Consider the following 20,338-nt stretch of genomic DNA (forward strand, 5'->3'; position numbering starts at 1 on the left):
TACTTGAGAAATTTGATGGATAAATACCATTGAATATGAAAAAAGAAACAAAATCATATTTGAATCTTGTAAACAATGAAAGTGTACAGAAATATCCTGTATAAACTCACAGAACTCTCTTGTGCTAGAACTTTGTACATATCTCTCTGATTCACAATAGCTTCAACCTATTAAATAATAAGATGCAAAATTTCAACAAATAACAAGATATTATCTTCAAAATATCAATAGTAGAGTGATCATTTATTTTGTTTTTGTGTGTATTATTGTTTAATCCTTAACTGAGACCTAAAAATTTTAATCAGTACAAACAGAACTACATGTATTAATGTAATGAGAATAATTAATTTTGCTATTCTGTATTGTTATTCTAATTCATAACGAAGACCTTACAATATTGAGTACAAACAGAACTACATGTATTAATGCTGTAATCAAATATAGGAGAGGGTTGAGATTTCACAAAACATGTTTAACCACGCCACATTTTTGTGCCTGCCCAAGTCAGGAACCTCTAGTCTTTGTAAGTCTTGTGTATTCTTTTAAATTTTGATTCATTTGTGTTGCATTCACTTCACTGAATTAGTATACATATTGTTTAGGGGCCAGCTGAACCACACCTCCATGTGCAGGATTTTCTTACTGTGTTGAAGACCCATTGGTGGCCTTGAGCTGTTTTCTGTTCTTTGGTCGGGTTGTTGTCTCCTTGACACATTCCCCGTTTCCATTCTCTATTCTACATGTCTGCAGTTATTGAAAGACTTTTGTAGAGTTAGCTCGCCATGTTCATTTATCTTAACTGTATTCTTTACTTTTATCATAACAATTTATGTTCTGTTAATAATAACTGCTTACCATCTCTTGTTGTCTGTCTCTAGCCATCTTTAGCTCTTTCAATTCATTGTGCGCTATATGAAGCTGATCTTTTAGTTCTTTTGTTCTGTAATGTTAAAAAGAATAAGTGATTTTTTAAACAAGAGCAAACTGAATTTTCAAAAACAAGAAGCAATCAAATGGAAACTTTGTATTACATTTCAGATCAATGCTTTATAGACACAATTCAAATCTAGTTCTTTTCGACATTTTTTCCCCATGCAAATGCTAATAAAGAGCTGCTGCTCAAATAGACACCCCCAAAAAAAGAGACATGCACACACAGTGGTATCCATTGATACAAAACATGAATAATTTGGCACTATTAAGGCTACCTCAAGTTTTACTAAGTTTGTGGCCTTCATTTTTGAAAGAATAAAATTCTCTAACCATCCAAAGTGTGAAAAATTGACAGTTTTCAAAAAATTTCAACAAATAAAGTTCCATAACTCTGCAATGTCATATCGAAATTATTTAAAAACAAAAGGGAGTTTATTTCAATAGATATAAACAAGTCACCAAAGTTTCATGAAAACTGTTAAAATGTTTTTGAGTTATTGTCTGAAAACTGGAAAATCCCACCATTTTTATGAATAAATTCCCAATACTCCAAAACGTAAAATCAGAATTTTTTAAAATCGAAAGGGAACTTATGTCAATATATATAAACAATTCACCAAAGTTTCATGAAAATAATTCAAAGCATTCTTGAGTTATAGTCAGAAAACTGGAAAATCCCCAATTTTTCATGAATAAATTCCCATAACTCAGAAATGTAAAATCGAAAATTTATAAAAATCGAAAAGGGAGCTTACATCAATGGATATAAACAATTCACCAAAGTTTCCTGAAAATTGGTGTAAGCATTTTTTGAGTTATTGTCCGACATGTTGACAATGGACGGACGGACAACAGTATACCATATAAAAACTCATGCAAAGTACAACCTAACAGATAATTTACTTAGATTCTGTGGCTAATTTTTCTTCTTCTTCTTTTTTCTCACTTAATTCTCGTATCACAGCTATAAGTCTCTGGTTTTGTCTCTGTAAATCTTCAATATCTCTGTAGACAAGTAAACAAACATATTCAAATTTGAATAAAAAAATACTTAATTGAGTAATTTCTCAGTTAAGCTAAAGCTGAGGTGAAAACAAGAATGTGTCCATAGTACACGGATGCCCCACTCGCACTATCATTTTCTATGTTCAGTGGACCGTGAAATTGGGGTCAAAACTCTAATTTGGCATGAAAATTAGAAAGATCATATCATAGGGAAAATGTGTACTAAGTTTCAAGTTGATTGGACTTCAACTTCATCAAAAACTACCTTGACCAAAAACTTTAACCTGAAGTGGGACAGACGGAAAAACAGATGGACAGACGGACGGACGCACAGACCGAAAAACATAATGCCCCTAGGTGGGGCATAAAATTTTTTAGTGAAAACAATTCCTTACTGACCTATATAGTTTAGATGAAGAGGATTCTAACAAATTATAGTCTCTGTTACTGATTAGAGCTTAATGAATTTATATAAAATCAACTTAACTGATTTTTGTTGATACTTAAACTGATTTGAATCTTACTTGTTATGATGATATGGGCTCTGATGAAGTAATATTTACTGATGAACTATATTTTTAAACATGTCTTCTGATATACTCTCTGTTAAACAGATTAATGGCCTACATGGAAATAATTTGAATGATATAACATGGAAGAATTGACAAATTCTTTATCTGATGTAACCGGATGTGATATTTAGATATTGCCCCAGAAGAAGAGAGTTTTTGTTACTGACTTCAGTGTATCTAGTTTCGATGATATAGCATGATAAACTGACACTTTTTACTTATGATTTGAAAGTAACTCGGTAGATGCTATTGTCTCTGATAAACTGATAATTTCTCATACTAACCTGAAAGTGACTAGTTTAGATGATATAGCTTCGCATGAACTACTGATTTCTGATGATGAGACATTGTCATCATCTGATCTTACAATTCTTCCAGTTTTGACTTCCTCTATTTCTTTCACTAAGAACTGAACCTAGGTGTAAATAAATGTTATTGTCATTATAAAAACAGAGTGAATAAACTGTTACATTTTACTAAAACTAACAATATAAAATATATATATTCAATATTTCAGTAAGTCAACATGGACAACTGATTTAGGAGTTAGAATGAAATTCCACAATTCAATTTGATGCATTATAATATATTGCAGGTCAAATACTTGATAAGACTGAAATCCGAATTTGTTTTTATAAATTAAAGATATACTTGTGATTTAATGGTACAGAGCCTACCTGATGTGATAGATCTAACATGTGTTGTTGGTATTTGTGATTTAATGGTACAGAGCCTACCTGATGTGATAGATCTAACATTTGTTGTTGGTATTTGTGATTTAATGGTACAGAGCCTACCTGATGTGATAGATCTAACATTTGTTGTTGGTATTTGTGATTTTATGGTACAGAGCCTACCTGATGTGATAGATCTAACATGTGTTGTTGGTATTTGTGATTTAATGGTACAGAGCCTACCTGATGTGATAGATCTAACATTTGTTGTTGGTATTTGTGATTTTATGGTACAGAGCCTACCTGATGTGATAGATCTAACATTTGTTGTTGGTATTTGTGATTTTATGGTACAGAGCCTACCTGATGTAATAGATCTAACATTTGTTGTTGGTATTTGTGATTTAATGGTACAGAGCCTACCTGATGTGATAGATCTAACATTTGTTGTTGGTATTTGTAATTTATGGTACAGAGCCTACCTGATGTGATAGATCTAACATTTGTTGTTGGTATTTGTGATTTTATGGTACAGAGCCTACCTGATGTGATAGATCTAACATGTGTTGTTGGTATTTGTGATTTAATGGTACAGATCCTACCTGATGTGATAGATCTAACATTTGTTGTTGGTATTTGTGATTTTATGGTACAGAGCCTACCTGATGTAATAGATCTAACATTTGTTGTTGGTATTTGTGATTTTATGGTACAGAGCCTACCTGATGTGATAGATCTAACACGAGTTGTTGGTATTTGTGATTTTATGGTACAGAGCCTACCTGATGTGATAGATCTAACATTTGTTGTTGGTATTTGTGATTTTATGGTACAGAGCCTACCTGATGTGATAGATCTAACATTTGTTGTTGGTTTTTTTGATTTATGGTACAGACCCTACCTGATGTGATAGATCTAACATTTGTTGTTGGTATTTGTGATTTAATGGTACAGAGCCTACCTGATGTGATAGATCTAACATTTGTTGTTGGTATTTGTAATTTATGGTACAGAGCCTACCTGATGTGATAGATCTAACATTTGTTGTTGGTATTTGTGATTTTATGGTACAGAGCCTACCTGATGTGATAGATCTAACATGTGTTGTTGGTATTTGTGATTTAATGGTACAGATTCTACCTGATGTGATAGATCTAACATTTGTTGTTGGTATTTGTGATTTTATGGTACAGAGCCTACCTGATGTAATAGATCTAACATTTGTTGTTGGTATTTGTGATTTTATGGTACAGAGCCTACCTGATGTGATAGATCTAACACGAGTTGTTGGTATTTGTGATTTTATGGTACAGAGCCTACCTGATGTGATAGATCTAACATGTGTTGTTGGTATTTGTGATTTAATGGTACAGAGCCTACCTGATGTGATAGATCTAACATTTGTTGTTGGTATTTGTGATTTTATGGTACAGAGCCTACCTGATGTAATAGATCTAACATTTGTTGTTGGTATTTGTGATTTTATGGTACAGAGCCTACCTGATGTGATAGATCTAACACGAGTTGTTGGTATTTGTGATTTTATGGTACAGAGCCTACCTGATGTGATAGATCTAACATTTGTTGTTGGTATTTGTGATTTTCTCGCTGCATGTGATTGAATTTCCTGATACTCTCATCTGCTTCTGATCTCAAGTTCTGATTTTCCTGAAGAGATACATTAGATTCATGTTATTAAAATACATTTATTTAAAACAAAATGTTTGCGTCCATCTAGTTTAATAAAACCTTGTTATTGAAATGCAGGTTTTGCCTAAATAAAGCCTACTGAATATACTTCAAACGTGCAATTTACTGTAAGTTCAATACATCATGTTTTGGCTCTTGTTGACATTTAACCCAAATAAAGAGTACTTGCCTATTTGAACTACGAAACTGTTTAAATGATCAATATTCTGTACATAATTGTACATACCAACAATGAACTATCTAACTGTTTGGTCAACTGGTCAATATTATGTACATAATTGTACATACTAACAATGAACTATCTAACTGTTTGGTCAACTGGTCAATATTATGTACATAATTGTACATACTAACAATGAACTATCTAACTGTTTGGTCAACTGGTCAATATTATGTACATAATTGTACATACTAACAATGAACTATCTAACTGTTTGGTCAACTGGTCAATATTCTGTACATAATTGTACATGCTAACAATGAACTATCTAACTGTTTGGTCAACTGGTCAATATTATGTACATAATTGTACATACCAACAATGAACTATTTAACTGTTTGATCAACTGGTCAATATTCTGTACATAATTGTACATACTAACAATGAACTATCTAACTGTTTGGTCAACTGGTCAATATTATGTACATAATTGTACATACCAACAAAGAACTATCTAACTGAACTATCTAACTGTTTGGTCAACTGGTCAATATTATGTACATGATTGTACATACTAACAATGAACTATCTAACTGTTTGGTCGACTGGTCAATATCATGTACATAATTGTACATACCAACAATGAACTATCTAACTGTTTGGTCAGCTGATCAATATTTTGTAAAGCCTGTACATAATCCTCTTTCTGCTTCTTTAGGACTGGTGCCTTTTCTTCTATTTCCTGTACAGGTAATTAGTAACACTTATTTAATTATGAACTACCTATACTATGTCTAATAACTAGTACAAATCTAAATGAGTGAATCCTTGATGAAACAGGTTTACTTTGAACAAAATTAATGTAAGTCAACTGAATAGTTTACTTAACTTGTAATTCTTGTCAAATAATAAACATACAACCTGTACATGTTGAAACCTCAGTATATTTTTTTTTACATTTTTGTAGTTAAAGAATCAATGAGTGACACTATTAAATATTAAAATGCCACAATAATGTCACTGATTTCTCTTGAAGATTATCTTCATTTGAAATTATTGAAAATCAGAGGAAATAGAAAATACATTTCATTTTTGCTGGTTAAGAGCCAGGAATCAAATATTCATTGGTTGTCTTTGATTTATTTGTTTTCATTGTAATTTTTTAGTATTTTGCTGATGTATAGATTTTTTCCTTCTTTTTACGATGTCAGTTTATGCTAAATGTTCAAGTTCATATGTCTAGCTTCAGTTGTTTAATTATTTTAACTGTCTATAAATTATCTTACATACCAACTAGAATTAACTTTAGATAAAACCATGTACATCTATATACAAACAGATTTAGAATCATAATTTGAGTCTTACATGAAGTATATCATCAAGGTACTGCTGTAGTCTTTTGTTTTCTTCTTTCTCTAACATTAGTTCATCAGATACATTCACATAAGCATTGTATATCTGCAATATGAATAATACTTGGTCAAATTTTAAGAATACTTGTCAAGACTTTGAGCTTGGATACCCCATACATTGAGTAAGACCTTTATTTTGGTTACCATCCATGCTTGTTTTGTCACCTCAAAAATGTTTATCCTGTGAGCCTGTATCTACTTTCAATTATAAGTGTGATGTTTCTTTTTTCAAGTTCAGGCTGGAAGCACAAAAATAGTCTTATTCGTGAAATTTGAAATGTGTGACTAGTGATTAAAATTCCATTTGTTCTTTTTTTTTTGTAATGGACATCAAAAGAAAGTTGTTACCATGTCATAAATTATACAAATAGAAAATACAATCAATAGTCTGATAAAAAGAATTATCCAACAAAACAAATGTGTTATGAAATCTGTTCCATGTGCATGACAATTGTGTAATTTGACCTACTAGTTATTCATCCTACCTTGCAATGAAAACACTATGTGTCTTTTTTATGAGATAACCTGCAACTCTATAGGCTTTGCAATCAGACTGGCTATATGTACATCTTACCTGTGTTAATGCCATGCCTGATTTTAAATATTTACTGGTGGCTACATCTTACCTGTGTTAATGTCATGCCTAATTTTAAATATTTACTGGTGGCTACATCTTACCTGTGTTAATGTCAAGCCAGATTTTAAATATTTACTGGTGGCTACACCTTACCTGTGTTAATGTCATGTCTGATTTTAAATATTTACTGGTGGCTACATCTTACCTGTGTTAATGTCATGTCTGATTTTAAATATTTACTGGTGGCAACACCTTACCTGTGTTAATGTCATGCCTGATTTTAAATATTTACTAGTGGCTACATCTTACCTGTGTTAATGTCATGCCTGATTTTAAATATTTACTGGTGGCTACACCTTACCTGTGTTAATGTCATGTCTGATTTTAAATATTTACTGGTGGCAACACCTTACCTGTGTTAATGTCATGCCTGATTTTAAATATTTACTGGTGGCAACACCTTACCTGTGTTAATGTCATGCCTGATTTTAAATATTTACTGGTGGCTACATCTTACCTGTGTTAATGTCATGCCTGATTTTAAATATTTACTGGTGGCTACATCTTACCTGTGTTGATGTCATGCCTGATTTTAAATATTTACTGGTGACGACATCTTACCTGTGTTAATGTCATGCCTGATTTTAAATATTTACTGGTGGTAGCAGCAGATGGAAACATGGAGTCCACTTGCTGGTCTGTGGCATCTGGTAAAATAATAATATGCTTTTAAAGTTTCTATAACTGCATACTTATAATAAAATCCTTATATGAAAGCCTGTATTTTTTTTTAATTTTGAAAATTTAATATCATAACTGGAGTATTGCAGTAATAGTATTGGAAAATGAAAATAAAAGGAATATCATAGTGTTATCTTCCTCTTAGCTCTTAAATTGTCTTTATATAACAATAAAATATGTTTTCATAACCATTATAAGCAGTAAATCACCATTATAAAATTCAAAAATTCAAAAAAGAATTGTTCCAAATGAACACTTACTTTTCTTCCTTGCTGCATCAATAAGGTCATTGGCATTCATTAACTCTTGCTTTAGCAGCCTTATTCCACTCTCTACATGATAAATAAATAGGATACATTTCTTTGAAACATGACAATTAACATAATTAATGCTTCCTTACTTGCTGTTGACATGGGAAGGATTGCAATCATGTTGATCTGCTTCAGTAAACAATTCTATATAATATCTTATATATATCATCATGTTTATTTAAATACAGCCATTCATAATTATTGAAACAAATTTCAGTAACACTTGCCTAGTTTATTATCATATCATTAGCTTTATTCTATATCTACGTTGAAACTTTAATAGTGTTTTTTAATTAGTTATAAATCTATGTTTTTCAATATCTAAATCTTGATGTTGTCATTCTAAATGTTTAGGCCCTTAGTGGGGCCATGCTTGCAAAATGTAAAAAATCTCCTTGTATCAGATTGTAAAAATTATACATCATATTATACATTTTATACATAATAAAATTTATTTTAAAAATACAATTTCATTTAACGTAAAACTTTAAAAAGTTATACATTAAAGTCATCTAAGATTCAGATAGGCACTAAATCTGATCTGATATTCTAATATGATGAAATTTGAAACCAGATTCCATGATAGTGGTCAGTTACGATACAAAAAAATCTAGTTTTAATGCTAAAACCAAAATATTAATTTTTAAAACTTCACGACCATTCTGGTCGGCATAAAAGTTCGATAAATTCCTGACTTTTCTTCTTTGCAAGTTAAGCTATATTTACCTCGATCCTCAATCTCTTTATTAAGTTTTTCAATCTCATTATCTTTTTCTTTTTCCATATTAGTATGATCTGACAAAACAGAATAAAATATATAAAGTCTAGTATATGCTATCAAACATATGACACATGCTGTAATGATCTCATTGATATAACACCATCATACTGCACACAGTGGGACAAGTAATGAAATTAGGACAATGTCAGTAACTCGTGAAAAAGGAAATATACATTTTAAAATGATTCCTTCACTGAAGTCTGAAAAAATGTGTTCAGAGTAAGTTTATTTTTTAGTGTTACTACATGACCACAAGTACACATACTAACATCCTTGTTTTAACCTCTTTTATTTGTTTAGGACGTACAAAAAACCATTTCTATCATATCATTTTTCCATGTACCATTGATTGTTCTGACAATTTAAAAACAAAAGTAAGCGTAGCATTGTTTTCTTGTCAATTATACACACAAATTAAAATGTGTTAAAGAGTTACCAAAATCTAGATCTAGGTGCAGGAGTTATAATCTAGTTAAAGAGTTGAAAAGCTATGAATTGATCATGGAGAAAAGTAAAAATATAGTGTACCATTTGCAGAATCTCTCAGTAATTTCTGTAGTTCATCTACAGCTCTACTTAATTCCTTTATTTTTTCTTCCGCTTCCTCTGCTGACGTCTGCAAAAGAGAAAGTGTTACTACATGATCACAAGCACATATACTATAATCCCAGTATCAACCTCTGTTATTACTTTAAGATGTAGAAAAAGTTATCAGAATGTTAACAAACTTGATCATCCTTTTTATTAAACAATTTACGCCTGTCACAAAGTAATCTTATCCAAATTACCCGGTAAAGTTCTGAAAGTTTTGACTTGGCCTCAAGCTCCTGTCTGAACTGTTCTTCACTCTGTATCTGTGAATCACACACGTCTTTAGACTTCTGAATGAGTTTATCTATTCTCTGAGCCTGATCACTGTTTGTTTTCCTTAAAGTTTCCATAGAATCAGTTAATTGTCTTAATTCTTCTGTCTTCTCCTCTAATTGTGTCTGTATATCTATCAATTTACTTGACTGAAATAAAGATCATTTAGTACAATTAAAATTTTGGTTATATTTTTCTGTGCAAACTAAATATATGCTCAATTCTTAAATAAGTGTAAAATTGTCAGAGGTGCAAAAATACACTTATAGTACAAATCAAAGACTTTAAGCATTTACCTTTTTTAACCATTAAATCAAATCTAATTAATTCAAATAAATATTGTCCAGTTGCTTAAACTTTGGAGATAATATAAATCCTTAAAGGAGTCTACGTTTCTTTTTAACTCTGAGATATACAAGACTTAATGTTGAAAAATCTTCTGTTGTTAAGCTAAAAAAAAATTTAAAAACTTCTGCATGTACATAACTGACAATGTATTATGGGTCAAATATGAGGATTACAATCCAAGCACAAAAGTATGCCACATATCTTATTACCTGTTCTTTCCTGTTATTCATTAATTCCTTTGTTTTTTCACCAAGTTCCTTATTTAACCAATCAATCTGTCCTTTCATCTGTTCATTCTCCTGTTGTAATCTTTTTGATTGAAACTATCAAAATAATAAAAAGAAAACATTATTTTGTACTTGGGTTGCTGCATCTTTGACTAAACCCCACATCTCATTTTCTTCACAAGTTTTCTTTTCTTTTTTTCTTGACAAAACTCACTTCTGGTCACAGAGTAGTTCTAGTTGAGTAGCAACTCTCTTCATCATAATCTATTTGTTTTAAATTTGATTGACAAATGTTCATTAAATATAACAAATTGGAGACTGATGTGTCATCTAATGTTTCCATTTTTTTTCAAAACAAAACAATATAACAAACTTTTTTGATAAAAAATATTGTGACATAATTGATTCTGAATGAGAACTATTCTCTGACCAGGAGTGTCTTCTTTTCTTTAATTTCATAAAATTTATCGATAAAAAATATTGTGACATAATTGATTCTGAATGAGAACTATTCTCGGACCAGGAGTGTTTTCTTTTCTTTAACTTCATAAAATTTGTCCAAGCAAATCATAAAATAATAATCTTTCTTGTCATTTAAGGAATTTGTGTAGATAGGAGATCTTTGTTAAATTTGTTCAAAACTTTTCTAAGACTAAGGGGGAGTCAGCACTTAGCCCATGGTGTAGACACTTTTTTAGTTGAAGACTGCATGTTGACTTTTAGATGCCTATTGGGTTGTTTTTTTTGCATCTTTAGGTAGCTGTCTCTTTGATATATACCCGTACACCATCTGTTGTTCATATTTTATATATCATGTTATATAAATCAGAGAATGGCAAAAATACTGCATTTTTTTTTTACATGAAATACATATTGGAGCAATCTATGTCCTCACAAAAGGACGGAGAAATTACTTAAATAAACTACAGTAAGATCATGTTGTGTTTTCCCTAAATCATTATGCATTAATTTTAACCCACTATCCTTCAAATAATAGATTTTCTTATTATTCTATGAAAATTCAATTATGCCACAATGCTTTAGAAAGTGTGCCCTTCCAATCATCCTTCATATCATTTATGGGGGAAACACTAAGATGAACATTTTTGGTAAAGGACAATTCAGCATAGATTGGCAGAAATAAATTTTAGATACAGCTTAAAATTTACATTTGATACTCATTATTAACAATTAATTTTCCTTCAACTTATAATTATTTGTAAGAACACAAGTACATGTATCTCAATTCGAAACCTGTCTTACATAAAATTGTCCTATCAATACATAATGAAATCTATATGCATGTATTGTTGGAGTCACAAAAAATAATAAATTATCCTCTATTTTTACCTCTATGGTAACCATACTACTTTGTATGTCTGATAACTTGGCTTGTGCTTCAAATTTGGCTGTGTTTGCCTTCGACAACTTCTCTGTGAAATCCTTCCATTCATCTATAAAAAATAATATATGTTAATTGTTCATATTTTACAATCTCATTATAATAAGCAAGGAATATTGATTTGTTCTAAATTTGTGCTAGATGACATTGGTTTATAAGAATACTAATCTGACATATTAAGCTGCTCCAATTTATCCAACATTAAATGTATCCAAATATGTAGCATCATTTGATGTAAAATAATATAAAGTTATTATCATCTAATTGTGTAAGAATTGAATATTTCTTTTTGCTCTGGAAATATAGCCCGTTTGTTTTGTATGCTGTTGGTTAACTTCAAAATAAGGATTCTAATTTTGTAGATATAACATTTTATTAAAAAGGTAAAATTTCTTGGAAATACTCATAACATTTGTATGCTGACAGTTTTAATCTTGAACATGGCCCACAAAAGAATTATTTTTTTTCTATAACTTTTTTCAATTTTCACTAATAGTGGTACTAATGTCTGACAGTAGTTTGATTCACTAACCATTAATCTTAAAGAGGATAATTCATGTACGAAAAGAAAAGTTTTGTAAATCAAGTTCCTTTATATAGTTTTTACAGGGGACTAACTGTGCACCACTTATTGCGGACCTTTTTTTGTATTGCTATGAGTTACAATTTATGACAAAAATCATAAAAAGACCCATCGAAACAACATCTGATACACAAATTTAATAATACTTTTAGATATTTGGATGATATTTTGGCTCTCAATAATGACGACTTCAGTATGTATACTAAAGAAATTTATCCTGTTGAACTTACTTTAAATAAAGCTAATACTAACAATGACCACTGCCCTTTCCTCGATCTTGATATCTATATCATTAACGGAAAGCTTAATACTAAAATATATGATAAAAGAGATGATTTTTCATTTCCTATCGTTAATTATCCATTTTAAGATGGTGACGTTCCCTTGTCACCATCTTACGGTGTATATATATCTCAACTTGTACGATTCGCTCGTGTATGTAACAATGTTTTAGATTTTAACGAGAGAAATTTATGTATTACTGAAAAATTATTACACCAGGGTTTTCGATATCACAAACTAGTCAAAACATTTACTAAATTTTATCATCGGTATAAGGACATCATTCGTAAATATAGCTCAACATGCAGACTTCTTATACGTTCAGGTATTTCACATCCAATTTGTTATGGAAATATTCTTTATAAAGCACAAAAATGTCAGTATTCGCCTCTGAAGCTAACAAAACCTTTAAATAGACTTATTAAGAAGGGATATAGTTACGATACTGTTGTCAGGTCATTAAAGATTGCATATTTTGGCGTTAATATTGATTCACTTATAGGGTCTTTGCATCGGCACTAAACACATTTATTTAAAAACCAGTTGTTGGCATGACACGGGTTATGTTCTTCTCCTATATGTTATGATGGTATGATACTAAACCCCTAACGGGAAGGATTGTGCCTGATATTCATATGATGAAGACATGATCTTTCAATCAGTTTAATTGAAGTCCCGAGCTGGCATGTCAGTTAACTGCTAGTAGTCTGTTGTTATTTATGTATTATTGTCATTTTGTTTATTTTCTTTGGTTACATCTTCTGACATCAGACTCGGACTTCTCTTGAACTGAATTTTAATGTGCGTATTGTTATGCGTTTACTTTTCTACATTGGCTAGAGGTATAGGGGGAGGGTTGAGATCTCATAAACATGTTTAACCCCGCCGCATTTTTGCGCTTGTCCCAAGTCAGGAGCCTCTAGCCTTTGTCAGTCTTGTATTATTTTTAATTTTAGTTTCTTGTGTACAATTTGGAGTTTAGTATGGCGTTCATTATCACTGAACTAGTATATATATTTGTTTAGGGCCAGCTGAAGGACGCCTCAGGGTGCGGGAATTTCTCGCTGCATTGAAGACCTGTTGGTGACCTTCTGCTGTTGTCTGTTCTATGGTCGGGTTGTTGTCTCTTTGACACATTCCCCATTTCCATTCTCAATTTTATTTCTATAAAATGTTTACCAAATTTTCTATTTTTAATATAAAAAGTGATCATTCTTTGAGAGTGGTTAGCATCAACATCAACCATTTTTTACAAAGATGATTACCAATGTATTATTTGTCTCAAGTTTTTCTAATTAAATAACCTTTCAACAATTCTTTTTCTATTTTTTTTTTTTTTGTACATTTTTGCAATGATTTATATGTTAGTTAATTGACTGGAAGATCGGATACAATTTTGAAACAAGACACCATAGGGATGATTATAGCCAAAGTTCATTACAATTTATACTGTGGTGTCAGAGGCAAAGATTATTTTAAAAGTTTATGACATATGACTCACATTTCATTGGACTACAAACTTGCATCAAGCAATCAATAAATCATTTTTAGTTGTTGCAGTTCAATAAAATAATGACAAAAAAAACAATTTTTTTTAAAGCCAGGAGCCTGTATTTCTTTGGTGGACAGTTGTCTCATTATACCACATATCCTTATTTTTATATAGCTTTATCGATAAACATAAATTGATATACCATTTAACCGGTCTAATTCTTTATTCTTTTTCTCCAATAACACAGTAAGATCTCTTTTTTCTGCTTCAAGTTGTTCATTGGATCTTGTCAGTTGTAACTAATTAAAATAGAAACATTTGTAAAACACATGACAAAGTTCTATTTTTCTTTGTGTTTATGTGCCATCAATTTTTCAAAGTAGCTTTTAAATTAAAAAAATAATACTTGTGATATATTTGAATAAACTTGTCAGCATGGAATGCTATTTTAAGAAATCATTTGTAAAAACCAAGTTTTTTTTACATTTTACTTTGTAGGAAATCAAAATATTGGTCTGGATCAAGGGTCTGCAAACAGTCATATTTGCCGGTCATGACCTAAACTGAAAGCTATTTGTCCTGAACTGCAGATTGGGATTTAGGACAAATTTATTTTTTTTACTGAAATAATTTCGGACATTTTATGAGCTCAGGTTTCTTAATCGCCATTTTGCAGTTGTTTTTGTTTTTTTATTCCTTATCTGTTATAAAACTACCACTCTAGTATAGTATGATAATCCTGAGGGCGCTCCTAATAACCATATTAATGCCTCCGGGTAATATTGGCTTATGACCGCTAATCACTTTTTACCTGTGATTAAATTCACACCTGAATGTGACCACAAGCTCAGAACTAATATTATAAAGAAATTGAAAATTCATGACAACTTTCTTCATTAATTAATTAATTACTTTTCAGCAAAGACAATCGTCTATTCTGATTAAAAAATTAAAACTTTACGTTGAAAAAAGAAATTTTTCACGAGACAAACATGTGCTGTTATTTACTATGTAATACGCATGCATGACATTGTCTTCACCAGATTAGACACTTAATTGAAAGATGCAAAATGTTTTCATGTTAAATTAAATGAGTGCAACTATTATCTGCTATATTCAAACACTTTTAAAGGTAATAAAATTAAAAATCTGGTGATTTCCTGTTAATTTGATAAACAGAACAAATCCCGGAAATGAATCCAGAAATACTCCTACTTTAGAATTGTTGTGAAACTTCCTGTTTTAATTTCGTCTTCAAAATCAAAAGAAACGTTAGAGATGTCTGGGAAATTTACCATTTTGAGTCTTTAAATCGTTTCAATTTTAAACGGTTGCATTCCATATACTGTTCTTGAACGTTTTAGAAAAATGTTAAGAAAATTCATGAAGCAAATGCGAAGAAACAGCCAATACAAGTTCATTGATGCTATGAATCTAGTGTGAATAATTTCAACAGTTTGAAAAAAGGACCCCAACTTTTAAGTCATCTCAAAATGACCGAAATTGTGAGAAAAAATTTCCAGATCCTTGGTCTGGATCAAGTATTTCTCAATCAGTTTTTGGAAATCAGCATATTTACCTGTGATGTGAGGCTCCCTTCTTGTGTATCTCCAAGCTCTGTAAATTTCTCTGATATGTCTTTATATTTTTGTTCTGTGTAAAAAATTGGCATGAACATACATTTTTTTAATAGGTTTCTGTATAAAACATCATTAGGTACATTTACTATGTACATGTATAACAATTCATATCATTACATGTCGTAATTCAATATAACAATAAACAATTATGTATTGTATTGTATTGTATGCATGATCTATCAATATTCTATTGTTACAGATTGTTTTTGCAGGAAAAGAAGTTTCCTTCACTTATGTCTCATCCATATTGATTATTTAAGCAAACAAAAAAATGTTTCAAGAAGAAATAACCTAGAGGTATTATTAGATTTATGACATGACTGTATTGATATATGTACAAGACATGTACAATATCAATTAATGCTAGTCTTTATCCATTCAAATTCAGACATTCACACATTATAGAAACTATAGATCCTCTCTGGTGTTATAATGGCTTGTTATGTTGACATAATTAACCCACTGTATTTTTGGTTTCATAAATTATTCCCGACTTTAAAAAATTAGTTTTTACTTTGTACATAACAAATTAGATACTGATAATCTTAATAATTATCTAACATTTCAAGAGTATTACTGATCTGCACACATTCTGTTATAACAGTTAAAAGTAAGTTGTGTTGCTATCAAATTAAATGTATATATTTTACACTTTCTTAGAATAAATGGTTCCTCAAATCAATCTTTGTTTAATATGTGCTATATATGTAAGTTTCACCTTACTATTCAACTGTAAACCAAAACATAGTTTTTACAATAACTACATAATGTACTGATTTTACCTTCCATTTTATATAAAAAAAAAGATCTCTTAAGAATGACAATGTTTCCTTTTACTTAAACATGCATGTACTATTATTTTATTACTTTACTTACCCAACTGTGCCAATGTGTCCTTAAGCTCTGCATTTGTAGAACTTTCTGATTCTAGTTTGTTATTACTGCTAACAAGTTGTTTTTCTACATCAAAATACTGCTGTTCTACAATGGCAAAGTTTTGTCAGATAGAGATATGTACATGAATAAACTAGAATATTCAAGGCAAAATAATTTTTACACTTTTTTTAAATCATGCTGTTTCCAAATTTTTTGTAAAGAAGGTATATCACCAAGCTTTTTTCTAGCAATACAATGTGCAAGTTCTCATAATTATAGACTTTTGAAATAAAATATGAAAACTCCCTATTTAACACTTTGAATATCCCTTTCACAAAAATAACAAGTGAAACTGCGAGCTACTGCTCACTGATGATACCCCCGCCAAAATACTTGACAGTATACTGTTAAGTGATGAATCTGAAAACACATCACACAGTATAGCTGACTTATATAAACCCTGAAACCAAATTTCAGAAATCCTTATGATGTAGTTCCTGAGAAAAATGTGACGAAAAATATTCATGGAACGGACAGACAGAGGTAAAACAGTATACCCACCCCACCCCACCCCCCCCCTTTTTTTAAAGTGGAGGTATAAAAATTTCAGAAATCCTTATGTAGTTCCTGAGAAAAATGTTACGAAATATATTAAAGGGATGGACAGACTTTCAGAGGTAAAACAGTATACCCACCTTTTTTAAAGCCCGGGTATAAAAAGATAACTTTTATCGGACACCAAACTTGTTTTCATGTTACAAAAGGAAGGCGATAAATTAAGTTATTATACATATCAAAGTCTAAATTATTTTCAATTCAAAAAGCTTTCTGTAATTGTCCAAGGATTAAAATAATCTATTTGGATCTTTTTGCATGAAAAGACTTGCAAATAAATTTGATTTCAGTATCAAAATTAGCTCATTTTAATAAAATTCTAAACACATCATTTGCAATCCAAAGTGAAATAATACTTCTGTAATATCCTACACTTCAATTAAATAATTTTACTTTTTGATTTCTTTATTTGAATGAAATAATTTTCTAAAGAAATATTGATTTAATAATAGTTTCTTCTATTACAAAGTAATTAGAAATTATTTATTGATTTTATATTTACACAATTTTTTTTTTGCTCAGCCTTTGCCAAATTGGGCAAGTGACTTTAAGACCAAACAGTCTATTGTGTATGCACATCACATTATATATATAGGGCAATTGGATTGTGATATAAAACTCTATGATTTTGTTTTACTGCTCTTCAACAAGCAGCAGATTATCACATCCTATTTCGTGCATCTAACAGATTCCATTATAGCGTCACACGTCCAGAGACAAAGAAATTTCCCGGTACCCAAATTTCACAAAAACTCAAAGAACCAGAGAACCAATAGATATCACATGAAAACTCTATTTTATATTGTATAATACTGCTTTTAATCATTTATAGATAATTATTAATTAAGACTATAATTTCAAGATATATGTCATTTTTAATACTCAATAAAAAGGAATAAAAAAAAAAGGATGAATAATCACATTTACTTTTGGAATATGATGTTAATTTAAATAATTACATCTGCCATATTGTTATACAAGGAACTTGCATACAAGACACATACATTAAATTCCTGAAGTTAAATTTTACTTCTGAGTAAAAATGACACGTAGCTCAAGAGTTCTAGTCATTTAAAATTATCAATAAAAGCAGTATTACACCATATAAATAAGAGTTTTCGGGTAGTTTATATTGTTGGTTCACTGGTTCTCATTGATTTTTTGGGAGTTTTCACTGTATAAATTTGATTGATTGGTGTTTAACGCCACTTTCAACACTATTGTACTATTTTGTGGCGGTCAGTTTTTATTGGTGGAGGAAGCCGGAATGCCTGGAGAGAACCACAGAACTTCGGTAGGAAAACTGACAATCCTAGTCAATTAAGATTGGAGTTGAGTGCACCTGCCCTCTGCGGGATTCGAACTCACATCCTCAGTCTTGACTGGCTAGTGATACAGTAGTTTGACTACTTAGACCACTCTGCCAACAAGGCCCCTCACTCTGTGTTTGTAAATATTTTGAAAGTTCAGCATCTGATTAATCATTGACATTGCTCATATTGCTCAGAGATAATTTATTACTCTGTCACAAACTGAGACTAGACAGGTTTCGATTGTCCCTATTGATATAAAGATGCTGACAATAGAAACAACTTAATTCTCATGCCACAGAAATAAGCCAGAAAGAACAAAAAAAATTTAAAGACAGACTGCAACTACAACTACTTTACTTCTTCCAGTTTGTGTGTACACAGTGTAATTTCTGACGTGCAAATACAGACATTTTTGTCCAATTGTTAATATGATAAACATTAAAACTCTTTACATCAGTGACTTGATATGCAACTGTGACTCTTCTGACGAACATTCATTCTGCAGTTGTTATGCAGGGATTAAATTCCAAATACCTTTGCCCCTACCCTAGTCCAAATAATTATGATGTCTTGAAAGGTTATTTTTTTACGTCGTAGGAAGGCGTCACAAAAAAAATTAAAATAGCCTTTCAAGATGTCATAATCATTTGGACTACCCCTACCCTCACAAAATATCTGTGAATGATTTGTACTTTGACTTGAATACTAGGATTTTAAGGTTCATCATAACCTTTTGGCTAATATGGCCATATTTACACCACAAATTTTACTCAGAGTAGACAAACCTATGCTCCTATAAAGTTTTAAAGGCATGGCAGGAACTAGATAATTAAATTTTAAATGCATTTTATGTTTCAGAAAATTATACTTTCCTGGATTTTTTGGATTTTGCCTTTCATTTTTTTTCATTCCTGCAGAAAGTGCCAAAATGAACTAAATTTGGAAAGAGGTTTGAGAAGCTCCCCTCATGTAATAAATGTTGTGAGTAGCATTGATTTAAATGGACAATAGACATCTGCAAACAATACACCTTATTGCTATTTGTCCGCCATTACTGGACATCACAAAGGTTCCCAGAAAATTTTGACGTCATAATAGAAAATATCTGACGCCACAATTGAAAAGTATTTGTTGTATGACGACAATAGTTCAAGAGGTGCAGATTCTCGGGTCAAGCAGCACATATTTCCAAATAGCCATAAGGTGTATAGGTGATTTAAACTGTGTAACTGAGTGGACCGTATCAAATGAAACTCATGTGTTTGTTTATTTTGCTATCTTCTGCAGACTGGAAAAAAAATGCACATCAAAACCCAGGTAAATTTTTAATTTTCTGAAACATAAACTATATAAAACTTTTATATATCTAGGTCCTGCCATGCATTAAAAATTTCCTAGATGCATGCGTTTGTCTGTACTCATAGTCATAGTAGATTTTGTGGTGTAAACACGGCCATATTTTTCAATTCCTTTTGATAAACCTTAATGCTCGACATGGCAGAGAATAGGAGCTGGAGCCTGCCATTCTGGTTGTTTCAAAAGAAGGATACAAGATACCGATTTAACAAATTATCTGTGACGACTTAAGAAATCTAGAATCTATATATGTAGTTGATAATCTTATTTATGTACCAGAGTTTACTCTTAGTCTCTCATATTTTACTTTCAGGTCATCATTTTCATCTTGATATTTGTTGTACACTGCTTCTAACTTTGTTTTGACTGACAAGGGGATAGATTCTAATTCAGAAACGTCAAGAAAATTTAAAACGGCTTTATCCCCCGCCATGCTTTTCCGTAACGGAAACAATAACTGTACT

At 30.9% G+C, this 20,338-nt stretch overlaps 1 protein-coding gene across 6 annotated transcripts in view; it reads right to left on the reverse strand.

The window, feature by feature from the left end:
• Positions 1-20,331, reverse strand: part of LOC127711471 (nucleoprotein TPR-like) — a 66,157-nt gene extending 45,826 nt beyond the window's left edge. The window contains exons 1-18 of one of the 6 annotated variants that reach the window (XM_052217548.1): positions 20,151-20,331; positions 16,591-16,695; positions 15,654-15,727; positions 14,277-14,373; positions 11,666-11,769; positions 10,298-10,411; positions 9,665-9,889; positions 9,405-9,492; positions 8,822-8,890; positions 8,045-8,116; positions 7,665-7,750; positions 6,420-6,512; positions 5,692-5,796; positions 4,745-4,852; positions 2,795-2,925; positions 1,837-1,938; positions 856-940; positions 111-167 (exon numbers count right to left, since the gene is read on the reverse strand). In XM_052217548.1, coding sequence (XP_052073508.1) covers positions 111-167; positions 856-940; positions 1,837-1,938; positions 2,795-2,925; positions 4,745-4,852; positions 5,692-5,796; positions 6,420-6,512; positions 7,665-7,750; positions 8,045-8,116; positions 8,822-8,890; positions 9,405-9,492; positions 9,665-9,889; positions 10,298-10,411; positions 11,666-11,769; positions 14,277-14,373; positions 15,654-15,727; positions 16,591-16,695; positions 20,151-20,307 — 1,872 coding nt within the window. In that variant the 5' untranslated portion in view covers positions 20,308-20,331. The other 5 variants (XM_052217573.1, XM_052217572.1, XM_052217567.1 and 2 more) reach the window with 5 other exon arrangements.
• Between the last annotated feature and the right edge of the window lie 7 nt (positions 20,332-20,338).

This window comes from Mytilus californianus, unplaced genomic scaffold, assembly GCF_021869535.1.
Source record: "Mytilus californianus isolate M0D057914Y unplaced genomic scaffold, xbMytCali1.0.p SCAF_1, whole genome shotgun sequence".
NCBI classification, from domain to species: Eukaryota; Metazoa; Mollusca; class Bivalvia; order Mytilida; family Mytilidae; genus Mytilus; species Mytilus californianus.